General features: G+C 37.8%; 1 protein-coding gene across 1 annotated transcript; it reads right to left on the reverse strand.

The window, feature by feature from the left end:
• Nucleotides 1-627: 627 nt before the first annotated feature.
• SECISBP2L (SECIS binding protein 2 like) lies at nt 628-18,367 on the reverse strand. Its single transcript, XM_054388173.1, has 18 exons — nt 18,311-18,367; nt 17,315-17,493; nt 15,769-16,093; nt 15,113-15,248; nt 14,468-14,697; nt 14,358-14,382; nt 13,404-13,519; nt 11,560-11,691; nt 10,944-11,027; nt 10,017-10,184; nt 9,742-9,883; nt 7,507-7,676; nt 5,689-5,821; nt 4,584-4,746; nt 3,758-3,978; nt 3,071-3,225; nt 2,382-2,601; nt 628-1,442 (listed from the first exon to the last, which is right to left on the reverse strand). Exons 1-18 carry the CDS (start codon nt 18,365-18,367, stop codon nt 769-771), a joined length of 3,330 nt encoding a protein of 1,109 aa, XP_054244148.1. The 3' UTR covers nt 628-768.
• Nucleotides 18,368-18,572: the final 205 nt, after the last annotated feature.

Here is an 18,572-nt window from a genome sequence, read left to right on the forward strand (position 1 = left end):
TGGAGAGAATGGGGAATTTGTTTTCTTTCCTGTTATTTTTTTCTGCAGTATTCCACCTTGTGAAAAAAAAAAAAAACAAAAACAACAAACCACCAAACCTCAAAAGCTTTAATTATATCCCTCTGGTTTAAACTTTGTCTGGAATCAAAGCTGTTACAGCTTATTGTAATCATCTCCAACTACCAGCAGCTTTTTAATGATGCATTTGCTGAGACCAGCTAAAAAGCTTAAGAATCACACAGATTTCTCTAGTACTTACTTTTCATTAAGACTGCAAATGGGTTTCTCCAGCTTTTCTTTAGAGAGACCCAAAATTCTACTTTTACCACCTTCAGAAAGAACTAGAAAATTGTGGCCAGATATGCTGATATGCCTGGCATAACACCACACCACCAACGTAAAGTGCTGGTCATTTGTCAGTCTTAATGTAGATTATCTATTTGAAAATAAGCTAAATAGTCACATCCTAAAGGAATTTTAATTAAAGCTGGTCAGTTACAAGATATTTCCTTTTACAAAAGGTCAAATGAATACTTACTAACAAAATTTTCCACAGTTTCTATTCTGGGAAATAGAAAATGACTGAAAGCTAAGCTAGTTTTTAAATCAAAGTAACAGCTACAAAAATATTGTTGTGAATTAAATACACATATTAAATGTTTAACAGTGCAAAATGCTGAGATGAAACATATGAAATAAGGGCTGCAAACCTTTACAACAGTTAGTTTTAGTACAATTTCTAAAAAGTTCCTGAGTTCCTGCTTTTTCTTACGGCATATAGATGGTGTCTGTATGTTCTTTATCCAAAGAACTGCAGATGGTGGGTTTATGTTGAGTGTCGCTCACATGCTTATCATTGGTCCATTCCTCACCATCAGTGGCTGGATCAGCCTGCTCAGAAGTCTCTATTTCTTCCTCTTCACTTTGTTCTGCATTGTCTTCTTCAGCACCACTAAGGGTCTTCCCAAGCTGAAGGGTCTCCATAGTTCTCTGCGTCTCTGAAACCCAAGACTCAATTCTGCTATTAAGCTGAACCTCTACAGAAATGGGTTCATGAGCATAATCCTCATCGTCATCCTCCTCCTCCTCCTCCTCCTCTTCTAACATTCCTGGTACAAGAGTACTTGTGGTACTGGTCATGGAGGAATTCAAAAGATCTCGACAGCTGCCATCCAGTGATCCTGTTTCTGTACTCTGCTGTGAGGCCCATTCCAGATTGTCATCTGGTTTCACCTCATCTTTGTCACCTGGTGTGGATTTTCCATGATTTGTTGCTGAGGTAGTGCCAGTTGTAGCCAGAGATGGTTGTTTATTAACAGTGGCTTTTTCAATCTGACCATTGCCAGCTTTTTCTGGTACTGCAGTCTTACATGAGGATTCTCTCTCATTTTCAGAGGTTTCTAACCCATCAGACGTTTCCACCATATTTCTCCAGTTTGTTTCTACAGATGTCAAAAGAAGTAGGAAATATTAATTCTTTCTATATAAAAATATTTCTTAACATTCAAGAATTGTTTAAATAGCAATAGGACCTAGTAATTTTAATATTCTGTGTTTGCTAGAAAATTTTCAATTAGAAAAAAGAAGGAAGATGGGAGAGACAACAGAGCTGTGAATAACCTTGTGTTTTACAGTATCCTAAATCAGACAATACAGAAAGGTGAAAGTTTGTGCACTTAGTTTCCTGCATAAAGTGTGGAAGCAGCAGATATAACAGTGAGTTCAAAGAGATTACTCTCAACTATAACTTAATATTGAGGCAATTTTCTGCTTTTAAGTTACTTGTTAAACATTTTTTTAAAAAGTCCTTAAAACAAATGAAATAAGTTCAAGACATCACAAATTAACTAAAAAAAAAGACAGTAATCTTTAATTTGGTAAGAGAGGAGAAATAGAGAAGTCTTCTGACTTCAAATAAGCATTTTCTCTTTCATTCCCTTTGTAATTTAGGCTTAAGCCACCAAAAATAAATTTGGCTTTTGCTCACACTGGAATTGTTAATTTTCGTCTCAAATTAAAAAATTTAAACTACATGTGTTATCTTCAGAGGCCTCAATAAATTAGTTTCTACCCTCTGTCATTACTTCTTCCTCAATCATATAATCAGTTCTGTGTTTGATACCAGTCCAATAAAATTGGAGAAGCCACCTCCACTGATGAGAGATCATTAACAATTCTGAGGATCAGAAATTACTTTTCATACAATTTGGGGGAAGAAAAAACAAGTTACAAAACTACCTGAAAACTAACCAATGTTCCCTTATTTCTGAAACTGCAGAATACTGCAAGTTATGATGAAATACTGAGTTTAGCTACGTTTTGCTATTATTGGCATTTGGAAAATTCCAGCTTCTAGTTACAAAACTTTTAAACACACTTACCATATTCTTTCTCATTCACTTCAGATATGGGTTCAGAAATAACACTACAGAATGAGATAGCACTTGCTGCAGAGGGGTTACGGGAATGACCCATATGATGGGGTGCCTTCTTGACATTCTTCAAGGCTTCTTCTGCCTGCTCCTGTTCCATTGCAGCAACCATATCTCTGTATGCTTTTCTGGCCTCTTCAGTAAGCGATACCAGCTTATTAAATAGGTCCTAAGTACGAAGGTAGTTTTTATAATCAGTACTACTCACAATTTTTGCTTTAAATTACTCCTTTTAGCCAAAATTATACCACACAGCGAGCGTTAAGCTTATTAACACCAAGTACCTTTACTTTCACACTAAAAGTTAATTCTTCTCTGCGTTAAATAAAAACATCACCCTATTTACACAACTTTAGGATGTACCAACTTCCAGATACTGTTTTTCTTAGGATCTTAAGGCTTGCAGAGAATTTTAGATGGCGTTTAAGTCTATTCAAAAGCTACAGGGACGTTGCCCCGTGTTTTGACGTAATTCTCTCAGTTCTACAAATACTGAATTGAAGAAAGTCTCACACCCTAATAAAGATCAGGTCAGGGCCTGATGCATATGAGCTAAGTGAGCTCTAATGCAAACCGGCTCTTAACTACGAGGAACATAACTGTTTACTTAGGCAACTTAGGTGAATGGAATTGCTCACCTCAGCACCTGAGTAGTTGAAGATGCCCACTACGCTAACAGGAACCAGCTTGTTCACACAGCGGCCAAGAGCTTTACGCCCAAGCGCAAAGACAAAAGGAATTTCCTGTTCCCGTGCCATGGCTATTACATTATAAAGAGCCTCATCTAGTCCACCTTGAAGAAAGCAATGTTAAATAGACATGCAGTCAGTTCAAGTCATGGTACAGTGCAATGCAAAACTATCTCATTTTAATTGTAATTAGTCAGTACAACTTCCATACACACAATCACCAGCTACTATGTCCTGCAGAATAGGAAGCTACACATTTCTATTATGAGTGTGTATAAATAAAGGCAATGCCCTGCATTCTCTATTATTCTCTATTAGTCCTGCACACAAACTGAATCAGAACTTTTCTTGGTGCCTTTCTGGAGCAGAGCTTTGGTCTTCTATCTCAGGAAGCCTCTGTTAAAATGTATTGGTTGGCCAACTAACCAATTCACCCCTTGTGAACAAGATTAGAGCAGACTAGAAGAAAATCTATGTCGAGTGGCAGTTACCCTCCACATTCTGGAGCTGATTGTGGAAATATTACATCATGCATAGTAACTAAAAAAACGTCTTAGCCTTGCTACCCAGCACTTCTACTCATCATAAGAAAACTGTAAACAGTCAAAGTGCACCACTTGTTTTACCGCTTTATACCTTTTGACTGGATTTTCTCGCAGTTGGGAGATATGATGACACACTTGATTTTGTTTAGTTTCATATGCTTAGTGACCTCACGCAACCCCATAACAAGCCTTCTCCTTGCTTTAGCTCTCATGGGATCCTTTTGATAAATCCGTTCCTGGAAGCTGACGAGCTCTTGCAGTAGAAGAGTTACACACTCATCTATTTCTTTACTTAGAACTTGGTTACAGTATCTGTCAATTTGAAAAAAAACCATCAGAATACCGGCGTTAACACATAACCAACATTGTTTCACAATCTACTCTTTTACAAAGAATTCTACTTCCTTAGAACAGTTAAACTGATTTATAAATAAGACTGTATACTCTAAGTTAAAAACACATCTTGAAAATGATTGTATTTCCAGTAACATACCTCACCTCAAGAAGTCAGTCAAAAAGACTACTAAAAAACACAAAATAAATACTCCAATAGCAAGGTATTAAGGGAGTGACTATTGCAGTATTTTCAGCATTTGTAAGTATTCCTTCCTTTCCATCCAAACTGTATGTGTCACTCATTTAAAATCCAATTTCATAGAGTACTTCTACCTAGGTTATTTGTTGCAGGCACCAAAGAAAGTCCAAAGCGCAAGTGTGTACACGAACACACACACATTTGTACACACACAGCAACCCATCTATGGCAAAAAACCCAAACAAAACCAAACAACTTGCAGAAGCATCTATTCAGGTCAAGTTAGCTCATTTGTTAAGCTAAATCCACTAAAACTATCCAACACTTAATTAAAGGGACTTAAGTAGAAGCCTTGACTTTATATTAGTAATGCAGAACTTACTCTCTAAATCTCTTGCTGTGAATTTTTGTTATTGCAGAAGATGCCATTGGGCTGCCTATTCCAGAACTAGCAGGTGAACCTTGTGACACTGGGGTCATGCAGTATGGAGAATTCTGACTTGCTGGTGAAAGTGAAGTATCACTAGGCATGCTTAGGCCAGTTTCTGAAAGACAATTTTGAAACATTATAAAATGCAAATACCTTCTCACATTAAAGAAACAGCATCAGACTTGTTATGTATCACTCTCTTACTTTTTCCAAGCTGAACTCAGAAAAAACTAAACAGTATTCCTCCCTGGAGGGGTAATTGAGGGACGAAAGAAAACAGGCACATACCCAACACTCAGTATAGGTTGGGTAAATAAGCAGATTTGAATATTCATCAAAAAGTATCCAAAATTTAGTTTGGAAAAGAGAGAGAACAGAAAGGGGAAACATGTCTAACTGCCACAACTTCTTTCAATATTTAACTAACTTATTCCTAGAATACTTAAGACTTTCACACTTCAGTCAAGTGAAGCCAGTCACAAGAATTTCTGATGCAGTACATCTGGGAATCTTGATAGATACCTCTTGGCTTCCTACTCCCTCACCCCAAACACAAAGACACTGGAAATTCTTGGGAGTTTCCCAGTGGCTCAGGCCTGTGCTGCAAATGCAATCAACAGTTCAGACACTGCAATTGACTGAGCATTTAACAAACTGTAAAACCTTATTTGCGGTTTGCAACTTCTGTGTTGCAACATTTTCAGTATGTTCATCTTCAAAAAGCACTACGATAACATGGAATGGGTTGACAACATGTCACATTTTGTCTGCTAATCAAAAATGCTGTCAGCTCTGGCATGTGTTGGGAACATCCACTCAAGAGAAATTAATTAAAAGGCTGTATGGAGATTATGTACTTAGCACCTATACTGTCTGAGCCTTCCACAACTGAGGGACAGACAAGATGTTTTAGAAGGTTCCCATTTGCAGTATTTCCTAACGTTGAAAAAGCTAAAAGATAACAGGAATAAATTGTGCTGCATAAAAAGACAAAATACTAAAATAATCATGTTAGTACAAACTTAAGAAGGAAGAGGGACTAGAGGCAGACACCAACCCTCTTGAGAGGCCAGCTCCTGAGACTGATCAGCAGTCAAGTTTATATGGACCTCTTTCTGTTCCTCAGTTCCCAAAATGCTATGATCAGCTGATAAACGTCCTTTCTTCTCTTCTCTCTCTTTCAAAATAATCTGGGAACAAAACCAATAGTTATCAGCACCTGAAAGTTACAGAGATACTTATTAAAACGTCCATTTGATTGAAATAACATAAAATAAGTTCAGCTGAGTCGTTCTGAACCTCCCTACTTGTGCTAGGATAGAAAACTCTGAACTTGTTTCAGGTTCCTCTTCCATTACAGAGTATTTTATTCCAGCATTTTACAGATGGTGTATTCAATACTTACACTTCTATTTAAATAGTGCTTTCAAAAGTATCAAGTACTATCATGGCTTTTTTCTGATACGTAACAGTAACTCCTCACTGTCATCCTTCAAAAAAACCACCTTATGTAAGAATACTAGTCATCCTTGTGAGGCATCACAACTAGAGAATGATGGCTATAAAGGTCAAAGGTAAGTACCCATGGATATATTAGTATCACTATGATAAGAACAAAAGTCATTGACAACAAATAGTTTAGAAAACTTTTCTGAACTGTGAAGCTGTGAATTTCTCTAACTCAAGTAGGCGAGTCAGAAAAAAGATTCCTGGGAAAGAATAAATTAAAGAAAAACAAAAAACACCAACAAAACTGGCAGCTTAGTCAAGGCCAATCTCTGTACAAACACAGCTGTACCAGTTTCTAACTGGTGATCTTGACAAGCCATGTGGTGCATGAGTACATGTGACTTGTGAAATTCTTGTTTGAAGGTGGCTTTCACACTACCTTTTTCAGGGCTTTGTAAAATTTACCTTCTGATTTCCACATGTACCTACTTAGTACATATCTACTGCACATATCTGCTTAGCGTGCATATAGTTACATACAACCAATGATGTCTAAATTTACTCTATTAAAAATGGTGGCTTTTCTTGAAGTTCTATATCCATCTCAAACAAAAAGCCATAAAACAGAAAGTTAGCATACTACATTGGCACTGCTGACTAAGATTCAATAACATGAAAAATGATGCAAGTTTTCCCAAGAAAGGTGCGTCTAACAGGTCTTGAGAGGTTCTCCTCCCTCTCTACTCTGCCCTGGTGAGATCACACCTGGAATACTGTGTCCAGTTCTGGGCTCCCCAATTCAAGAGAGTGAAAGATCTGCTGGATAGAGTTCAACGGACAGCTATGAGGATGACTGTGGGACTTGAGTATCTCTCCTATAAAGACAGACAGAGCTGTGGCTCTTTAGTCTTGAGAAGAGAAGGCTGAGATGGGAATCTTATTAAAGTCTATAAACATCTGAGGGGGAGGTGTCACAATGAAGGTGCCAGTCTCTTTTCAGTGGTGCCCAGTGATAGGACAAGGAAGAAGTACAAGCTAGAACACAGGTGGCTCCACCTCAGCACCAGGAGACACTTCTTTATGGTGAGGGTGATAGAGCACTGGAACAGGCTGTCCAGAGAGGTTATGGAGCCTCCTTCTCTGGAAACCTTCAAAACCTGCCTGGATGCGTTTCTATGTGCCCTGCCGTCAATACAGATTGCAAGGATTTATTTCTACCACCTTCAACTAATTATAGGAGCACAGAAGCTATGCTACATGCCTAGATCCAAAGCACTAGACATCACTGTAACAGTAACTAGAGCCAGAAACTTCTGACTCTCATACTGTCTCATTCCATGCTCATGGTCACTAGCCTTAAGTAAGAAATCAACAATTTCTAGAACTATGAGTATGGGTCAAGAAACTCCAGGGTTGACACGTTTACCTTTTTAAGTGCTGTAGGGCGTTTCAGTTTTGCAATCTCTCTTTCTTTTCCTCTTTTCACTTTTGGGGCAGTTGAATCCAAAGGATTAAGGCAACCCATAGACGGCTGTCCCTTTGTTAAGGACTTTCTGTTGGCAGATTCTTTGGTATGAAAGGGAGCAGCACTGCCAACTAAATACAAGATAGATATTAGTTTCACCAGAAGACATGTCAGCTTTATTACAATACTGTTTTGAGAATTTCCACTGATGAATTCTCAAAGTACATTTTCCTTCCTTGGAAAAAGAAACCAGTTCATAATGACAGGAAAATCACGTCATCAGATATTGTTGCTTCCAGATGGTTTTAAGCTTTCTTTGACTTAGTCTCACATTTTAGGAAGCTATGGATTCCAGGAAACAAATTACTTTAATACTGGCAAGACATGTCTCCCAAATGACTACATGTAGCTTTACTAGTAAGAGGTAATAGTAAGGTAAGGTGCAAATATTTATCCAAATGTTTTTAGTTGTCAAAGATTTAATTGACAGGACAAAACAGATGAGAAAGTACCACATGTAGTTAAGTATCGTCTGCAAGAAAGACTAATGCAGTTTCCAATGGAAACACCAACTATTCTTTACTGAGCTGTGTTTGATATAACCTTGCCAACTTGAATTAATGTTTGAACACAGCTGAAACTCAAAGCAGGTAAATGAAACACCACAGAAGCAGCCGAACAGTAACTATGTGCATAACGACGGACTCCAGGCTACATCCTACTGCTCAGGAATGAGACTTATGGGTTGTACTAGATAACTACAAGAATGTCAGTTCTGCATTCAGCAGCAAGCATTAAAAAAGCTGATTTAATGTCAACTGTTGATAAAGAAAGAGAACAAAAGAAGAGTTAAGTCATTGCACACATTCATGATGGTACTAAATAGTGTGCACGTCTGATCTTATTTTCAAAAGAATACAGCAGAAGTACAAGAAGGCAGAGACAAAGTGATATGGATTATTGGAAATGACATGCTTCCACAATGGAATAACTAACTAGACGAGGACTTTTCTTCACACCAGAAAGGATGACAGATCTCTCAATGTAAGAGAAGAGAAGGGAATGATTGCTCAGTCATTTCCAATAAAAAAAGCAATGAAAGGTAACAAAATACTGAGCGGAAAAAAAAAAAAATCCATAAACTGCCCTAAACTCCTGACCCCATCCCAAAAAGAGCACAGTAGAAGGAAAAAGAGAAGTGATTGTGCCACTGTAGTTAACACTGGTGAGGCTACCCCTCAAATACTCAAGACATTGAGTTGCTGGAGCATGTCCAGAGAAGAGCAATGAAGCTGGTGAAGGATCTAGAGAAAGTCTTCTGAAGAGCAGCTGAGGGAAGTGGGATTGTTTAGTCTGGAGAAAAGGAGACTGAGGGGAGACTTCAATACTCTCTACAGGTCTCTAAAAGGAGGTTACAGTGAGGTAGAGAGTAGGTCTCTTCTCCCAAGTAGCTAGTGATAGGACAAGAGGAAATGGCCTCAAGAGGGGTCAAGGGAGGTTTAGACAAGGAACAGGCTACCCAGTAAAATGGTGGAGTCACCATCCCTGGAGGTGTTCACAAAACACACAGCACTTCAGGATATGGTTTAGTGGGCATAGTGGTGTTGGGGTGACTGTTGGGAGTCTTCCAACCTTAATGAGTCTATGAATCACACACAAAGCACTTAGAATTCAATGCCATTGGACCTTATGGACAGTAAATACATGATGGAAGTGATGAATGATTTAAGAAACAAACTTAAGTATGAGAAAGCCTTGGGTCAGGAAACCCCAAAATTTTATCAGTAGAAGCAGGAAGAACACCCTGGAGAGTATCCCTCTGCATCATAGTCACAGATAACCTCTCTAAGCTTCTTTCAAAGAATTCTGTAAAATCTCCAGTAGGTTTGGTTTGACTTAGTACAGTTCTTTTGACATATTCATTCCAACACTACTCTTAAGGCAGGAATCCAAGTTTTAAATTGTACGCCTTTTAAGAGACGTTTGATCTCAGTTCTATGAGGACATTCAATACTGTGTACTGCAGCTCAGAGAAAAATAGCACAGGTGAATTTTTCAAGAAACTACTTGCAGGTTATCATGTGTGTATTCACAAACTAAAACTTGACAGAAAAAAAGCATATTTAAGATGCTCAGATCAATCACATTTATCAATCACAAAACACATTTAGTAATAATCAAGCAGATGAGAGGTACCTGTGTATGAGATAGGCCTGGTGTTGGTAATCTGACGAGCTTTCATTGCTTGCTGTTGCTTTTCAAGAGCTGCTAACATGTCACCCAAATCTAACTGAACAGGGGTCTTGCTCTTCTTCCCAGCCGCTTTTGATAGAGCCTCCTGTAACAGGAACATCACATGCTGATAAACGCAAAGGAACAGAGCAAAGCATGTTTTGCAGGCAAAGAGATTCCTGCCATTATATGGAGGAGCAACACCTCTTTACTGGGGGGTGGGGAGTTGTGCTACACACTTGAAGTTTTTTCTGTTCCATGCTTATCTCTGAATACTCTTGAGCTGTTGCAAGTGCTGCCGCCAGGGCCTTCTTCTTCTGACTTTTTGCACGCTTTGGCACAGAGGTTGTAATGGGAATGGGAGTTTGGACTATATTGATTGGAGAATTCTCTGGTAAGTCATCCAACTAGGATTTTAAACAAAGTGCAAAAAAAACCCACAATTAAAGACCACTTCCTCAAGATTATAGAAAATGTGGCACTCCAGAGACCAAATGAACCATTACTTCAGTCAGTGTGACACCCCGATTAAGTACTGCTAGATGACACAGTACATCAATAAAACTAGAAAAGCTTATGTATTTCATTTTTGTATGGGAAAACAATTCTATCTATCTCCAACTACGATTTCAGAAGATTTTCCAGTCTGATTGCTACATAAGAGTGTTTTCATCCCCCATGAAGGTATCAGATAGGGCTTTAATTCCTGGAAAGCAGTCAGATTAAGTAATACCATAAACACACAAAATGAATTTTCATCTCAAAAGTCCCGTTTCATCTCCTGCTCACCCAAAATTCATCATGGAACTCCAAAAAGCACAAAGCTCATTAGAAACCATCAGTAAGACAGAAAAGTTTGGAGTTGAGCTCAGTCCTCAGAATTCTAATTTGGGATAGTCTATGATATAAGTGTCAGTCTTATGTACCTTACAATTTCACTTGCTAACAACCTCATTACTGGACAGAAGTCCAGCAGTCTTCGTTAAGATGGTTCTCTGCACCACTTATTAGGCATTTCTTTAGCATCCAAAACTAGTAACATGAATGCCCTAAGAACATCACAGTTACCACAAGTATTGTAGCAGAGATTCATAGAAAAGACAAACCAAATAGTCTCAGGACAACTCAATTTATAAATGCTTTGCAAAAATGAAAGAATTACTTACTACTTTGGGTGAAATCTTTTGCTGGATGTTATTACTTTTGCTACTGTTGTTGTCACTATTTAGCTCTGGAAATTCTTCTTCATCCTAAACAATATACAAAGTAAGATTGAACAGAATGGAACCAAAAAGTATCAACTGAAACAGCTGAAGCTAAAAGAATGAACTGAATTCTGAAGTCCTACAAAAGCTAGAAGGGCTTAAAAGTGACACAAACAGAAAACAATAAAAAAAAAAAAAACAAAGCCTTCCCTTATCCAAATAACCTTTTTAAAAAAAAAAACCAATTTATTAATGTTTTATACTAACGAAATCCAGTTACAAATAGGGAGAAGGGGGGATGAAGCAAAGAACACAGTAATTTATTTGCACATGAGCACAGCTAGTTACTGGAAATTTGCTCATCTAATTTGTCAGTCACGGATAGTTCTAAATTCTTACTTTTCACAACACCCAATACAAGTCTTTGTACATACATACAAGAAAACATCATATAATAAAGTTAGTGCATTATACCGTACACTTCTGGAGTCAGATGTTTTTCAACTTATCCCTGTTGAGTAGATCACTTATTCCAACCACTTGAGTGACTACACAGAAATAAGTTTTCACACATTACCTCAAAATACAGAGGCTCAGGACTCTGCTCTGTTCTGCTTGACTGACTTGTAGCTAAAGGTTTTTCATGTCGTTTCTGCAGATTCCGCCTTCTTTCTGAAGAAGTACTGTGGTCTCTGCACCTGAAACTGGACTAAAAAAGTACAAATGTGATTGGCACAAGATGTGTGTGCATTTCATGCCTGCTTACCAGCAACTACGATAGTATAGCTTTCACAGAATTAGATTTAATGAACTACATTTTGTTTTGTGCTGGCGAGGGGTGCTGGTTGGTTGCAGAGTTGTGGCCTTGTTTGGGGTTTTTGGTTGTTTTTAAAACCTTCACAAACGTATTCCACAGGCAGAATCAGATTATTCCCCCTGCAAGCTAAATACAGTATCTCTATATATTCATCCCTAAATTTCTAATTTTAAAAAATAGGCCAAACACGAGGCGAACAAGAGTTGATAGTGACTATGTAACTGACAGAAACCCTCAGGAGCTATCTGTAACCATGATCAAAGAACTTTCTCCCACTATGTAATTTTCTGCAAGCAGTTACTGCAATTATTTCAGTGTGGTTTATGACAATGCACAGAGTTCTGCAAGAGACCTCAGTATACGGATATAAACACTATGTGAATCGTTGGTAGAAACCCATATGCACGACTGGCTGGCTGAAAGCAAAGCACATTTTGAATATGAAATTTGGATCTCTCACACTAATGTATTTCTCAAGACAATTTCTTGCAGACCTGGTACAAATTTAGTTTCAAAGGAAAATAGTTTCTAGGACAATTCTGCCTTGAGGAACAGGGAATTTGGCTGGGAAAACCTCATTTAAAACTCCTTGTGCCAGCTTTGTTTTAAAATCTCTAAAATAATTGCTGAATTTAGTCTGAACTATGAAAGGAAATGTGGTTCTTCCTACTCTCTGAATGTCATAAACCACAAACAGTGGCTTCTAAAAGCCTCAAATTTGACTCAGAACTGCTATAACACCAGATACAAGGATCAGTGAGCTTCTCCATATAATAAACCCATAGATACCAAAAGGGGAAGACAAATTAACAATTCCATTTAAACAACTAAACAGGGCAAGCTAGCTCACATGTATCTGTGCATATATGTATGTCTAAGATAAAGCTCCCACTTCAAGCTCAGCTGTTCTTGTCTGCAATAACTGAATTAAAGCAAAAGGAGATGTTTTAGCTTCCTCTGCCCACTCTGCATCCCAACTTGCAAGAGAATTAGCAGAAGGCCACCTTCTCCCCACATACTGATTACAGAAATCCTGTTCCACTTGAAGAAAGTTTCACAGAAACTTCAGGATTGTTCAAGATCTCGCATAAACCAATTTAAATTCATTATAAAAAATGCTAAATATACAGTATGCAAATAAAAATTAAAAAAAAGAAACTTTCAAGGACAACAGGAGTGAGAACAGAGGACTCGAGTTCACCATCACATCGGAATCTTTCTCTAGAGGGTTTAGCTTTTGTTTTGCTGACATGTGAGTGGGTCAAAAATGGACCTAACTTTTCTACAGCCATACTGTCTCCATTTCACAAGTGCTCATATATCAAATGTTCTTCCTAGGTAGATAAAGAATAGACTAAAGGCAGAAAATTGTCAAAAGCATGAATTTACATTCATAGATATATACACACACACGCTTTTATATACATGTACGAGATATAGTGCTAGCTCAACATACAAGGTAGAAATGTAAACTGACTTCTAGGCTATATTTCTACACTTCACATTGACTGAAATATTCATTGTTAATTTTTAAATCAATTTAGAGTTCCTTATTTTCATACATTACAAGAAACAACACTTAAATTTTAGAACCATTAACACACCTGTGAGCTATTTCTTTGTTCAGCTTGTCTTCCACCTCTAGAAAATGTCTGAGCTTTTTCAATCCAAGGTTTTTTTTGAGTTGCCTGAGAATTTACATTAGTCCAATTTACACCAGCTGAAAGAGAATTGCCATATATGAAAAGATTAGTTGGTAGAACAAAATGTGTCATGATGATACCCATGCCACAAGCACAAGGAACAAAATTTTGATAAAGTTCTCTGAGAATGTCTTACTCTCCTCCTCTGACATTTACTTCTGCAGCTATTTCTAGATCGTATCAGAACTGCCTTTATGGAAGAACCAGATTAGAGACATTCAAATTACCAATAACTGGAAAAGCAGTCAAAAGAAATCTCAGGTTCACATCCATACCAGTAAGTAATATCCATTAGTGGTATCCACTCTACCAAATTAATGAAAATATTTATTCATATTACAGCACTCCTTAAAGCTTTTAAGAAAGAATCAGCACTTCTCTTACAGAGAATGAGGATTGTTTGGCCCTATTACTACCCAGGTACAAGCTCAGTCCAAAAGGGTAAGGAAGCTTGAGGACAAAATACAACAGTCACAGCTTCAATAGGAGTTTTGGGCCTTTAAAGAAAGGAGCTGTTGATAAGACCAGGCTGGATGAGGCTTTGAGCAGCCTGGTTTAGTAGGAGGTGTTCCTGCACATGGCAGGTGGGTTGGAACAAGACCATCTTCAAAGGTCCCTTCTGACTTACACCATTCCATGATTCTATGGAATCAATAGCGATAGCTACTTATACACCCGTTCATTCAACAGGTAACAGGGGTGGTAGGAATCACAGCAAAGATGGATCTTAACACACATCTGATCAGTAGCATGCTGGAAGTAGATCAAGAGATGGTTCCTAGTACTATGTAAAGCAAAAACACAGAAGTGATCCTGCCAAAACGATAACAGCTCACCAGTCAAGACAATGCTTACTTGTATTTATCGACGAGTCTGCAACCTGAAAAGGAAAACCCAATTTTTAGTATTGTTTAGGAGTCTGTAGGGTACAAATGTAACTAACTTATTCAGTTATGTTTACATACGTTCATTGCACACGAATCTGTATTTCTTGAAGCCATAGCTGCAGCCTGGTTATTGCCATGCTTAGGACTACAGTAGCCACTGTCACTGTCAATGTCTGCTTCGCTTGCGCCCTGTTCACTAGAGGATTCCGCAGCAGGGTGAGAAGTTCTTCTGCGCCTGCCTTTTGATTTCCAAAGCATTGCAGAAGAGCTCTCAGAAAGTGACTTATTAGCTATATCTGAAGGAAAATCTGCAAGAAAGAATACAAAATTACTTGTACAGGAATTGTTAAAAGAGATGAAAAAACCACACATCATAAAAATAAACAGAAAAAGTCAAAGTTTTTGCACATGACTACAATTTCCTTTTAATAAAATTAAAAACAGCAGTGAATTTAAACAAATTATGTCTAGGTACAATAATAGTAAACTCCTTCAAGATGACTCTGTTTTCAACATAGTAGGAGTATCAAATCATTGCAATGTTACAATGGAGAGACATGTGGAGTAGGTCTCTCCAACCATCAACACCTTTCCTTCATTATGTTTTTGATCTGCAAAGACTTCTTAGATCTGCAATCAAACCCAGGTCCACCTTCTTTTAAGAAGTATATTAAATGGAATGTAATTCTAGTTATTTCATACAGCCAGAACACAAGAAATTACCCGTTTGCTGTGATGCATCAACCAACAAAACAATCTTTGATCTGTTCTCAGGACCTGATGAGCTGGTCTCCTTTTGAGTGGCGACATTTTTCACTGGAGGACGTTTATTTTTTATGTGCGTCTGTAACTGCTGTTGCTGTTTTAAAAGATTAGCCATGCAGACACATAAGTTACAAAGTGACTTCACAGTTGTAATCAAAGCAATTAAAAGTTCTAATGCTCTCTACAGAGGTTGTATGTTTAAAGTAAAGAGATTAAGGGAAATATTCATAAAAGTATTTGACTACTTAACCTCTTTGCAGTATTTTCTGCATGAACTGTTTGCCAGAATGTGAAATTATCAAAAAAGTAAAGAAATCATAGGTATACTTCCTTTGTTATCTAATGAAATAATTTGAAGCTCAGACCAAACTAGCAGAGAGGCAGTTGAAGGAAGTTTCACAAGTTAAAATTGCAGCCTTTGAAAACTTGTGAAGTATTCTACCACAAAATATCACAGTAGCTAGTCAGATTGTAGCAAAACTACCTCCTTTTTCTGACCACCTCTTCTGGCATTAATAATACTACTGACATGCATGTTCTTGCTCAAATGAGATGCATGCTTCCTGTGAAAAGACATTTTCTTTATATAGTTCTCCTACTAAAAACAGACTTACTTTTTGTGTGACTGGTCCCCTGTTACTGCTCCTGCTTCGCTGACTGGACAATGGAAAGACCTGGCCTGACGGGCTGGGACGCTCAGTGCATTCTGTAGTAACTGTACTTACAGCATTTGCTGTTTGGAAGGGTGCAGAATAAGGGGTAGGGAAAGGATGATAGAAACCCATGACCTGAGCACATGGTGCTGGCATCAACTGATAGTATGTATATTCTGTAGAAACAGGTGGCTGCGCAGATATTATAGGATAAGCAAGGTATGGTCCTGCAGGATTTGGGTTGGGTTGCTGCCATCTGATGTCGTTGTTGTATAATGGAAACGGTCTGTAAAAATCCAAAGCAGAGATAACTGCTCAGAAAGCTTTTCCCTCTCAAGGAAATTAATCTTTCTACCAAGCCCTTAAAAACAAACAACACACCAACCAAATAACTGCAACTCATTTGTTTAATGAGCTCCCACCTTTTAATAACTGAACTTAAATTTACTAGCACTGTTTAGAGATGCCAACTGAATATAATGTGAGCTTATGAATCATTTAAGCACACAATAAATATCTTTGTTGATTTTGTATTTCTATAAACTTATTAAACTTCTAGTACTAAACATAGAACTAAAATGTAGGCATTTCCTTTGACAAGTACTTCAGACCCATTATCCTTTAATCATTTCACAAAACATATAACCTAAGTAGATACCTAAACTTACAGAAGGTAAACCAGCAGATCCATGGAATCATGACCTTCGTTAGCTAACTCATGGCCAAGTACTGGATTAAACTCATCTGTGTTTAAAATTCCTGCGAAATGCATACATGAAATCTGACATTTACAAACTTACGCATTAAACCAAGTGTGGAGACTTCTTCCTGTGTTTATTTGTGATACAGCACACTACAATAAGACCCCCTTAGAAACTATGAACCCAGCTCTCTTCAAATCCCCCAGAGACCTGGAGACCCATCTACATGGAAAACGAGGAGGCACAAACATTAGAGAGAAGTAATGGAGAGAACAATAGGAGAAGTAATGATTCAGGGTAATTTTAAATACCTGAAACAGACAGTGTCTAAAGGATTTTGTCTATTCAAGTCCAGCAGCACTGAAGTGCTGTCCTAAGCAAACACTCAGTACGTTTTTCAGAAACAAACAGCAATAATCATTTGTGCCTTAAATAAAAAAATAAATCGGACATCTGGAGCCTTGCTTCAGTATTCGAGATTCAAACACAGACCTCTTGACTGCTCTGGATAATGGAAAAGCACAACAGGTGGCTTCGTGAGGGATTTGTACTAGACCTCTATAGTCACAGAAAGAAAAGTAGCAAACACTATGAATAGAGAAAAGCAGAGAGGAGGGAAGGAAATAGGTAAAAAGACAGCTGGGGACAAAGAAAGTTCATCCTCACCCATGAAGGGTCAGAAGATTAAAGAGAGTGAACAAAATGAATATACAGCAAACAGTCACCGAAACCTTTCAAGTCCATGAACAGTTTAAACTTATTTAAAAAGTCAATCATCTTTCATGAAGACCACAACCACTTATTACCTGTTGGATTGGTTCTCCTGTACAAATGGATAGCAAGTTATCAGGTAGCTTGGGATAGGAGTTGGTTCCATGCCATTAATTCCTCCACTGTCATTAGGAAGTGCCATTGGGATCATTAGTGTTTCTGGACTCTTCTTCTGAGGAATAAATGGTTCTACTTCAGCTGAGAGCTTGACATTCTAAACAAAAAGAAAAATGTCTTCATTAGATACAATCAAATTGTTTGGGAAAAATAAGATTAATAAAGTTGCATGGCAATTACCACAATTAGCAGGCAAATGGATGACAAGACTAAAGGGTTTCAGCAGTAAACTGAAAGAGTTGGAAAACAGTTGGCAAGCACTTGTACATCTTTCCAATCAATATGGGGTGTAATACAGATCATCCACACATAGCATTTGTTTTAACCTTTACGTTTTCAGAGTGCAATATAAACACTAATTAATTTTAAAGGAACTGAAGTTCAGATCTTGCAGAGAATATACCAGTCTGAGCACAGAAAGAAATCAGATTAGCACAGCTAATTTGCAGCACAGCTGTGTAGGCTTCTGTAAGTGAAACCACCATATGGAAGATGTAGTAATGCCTGGTCTGCTCTACAAAATTGACTACGTTCTTAGACAATTATAAACTAGATGGTGTATCACAGAACTACCACACACCCCCATACCTTCTACACAATTTTAAAGTGTTGAGTATGATTAAATTTTGCCATGCGGAAGGTATTAAAGTCTGCTTACAAATACGTTTTAAACTGTGCTTTCAGAGAAAAGCATGTCCTCTGATCCTGCAGATATCCTCACACTTCGTAAAATGTTTTTACCCATGATTTTGGACTTGAACAGAATAGCTGGACCTTAAACAATAAAAAATGCTCTATTCAAGACAATTGTAGAACTAAAGTACCTTTAAATTCTATATTCCATTACATTCAGGCAAAACCTATTTTTTTGTACAAAGATTTCAGCTCAATTATACTTGTCTGTCATAGAATACCAACTTCCAAGAAGTCCTCGGTAAAGCAGGCAAGGATTCCAGAAGGTTTTCTGCCATTTTCTAAGAACTCCAAAGCCAACACATAAGCTGTCCTAGTACATGCTCTTGTTTTACAAAAACGAAAGTCTGATGGTTTCATGTGCTGAGGACTGCCATATGTATTTGCCACTACCTGTCAAAGATCTACATGATCAGAAATACTTATCAATGGGAGCTCTGAACATCTCATGGCAAGTAGTCCTACATGCTTTTCAGCCCATGT

This window comes from Indicator indicator, chromosome 16 (assembly GCF_027791375.1).
Source record: "Indicator indicator isolate 239-I01 chromosome 16, UM_Iind_1.1, whole genome shotgun sequence".
In the NCBI taxonomy this organism is placed as follows: Eukaryota; Metazoa; Chordata; class Aves; order Piciformes; family Indicatoridae; genus Indicator; species Indicator indicator.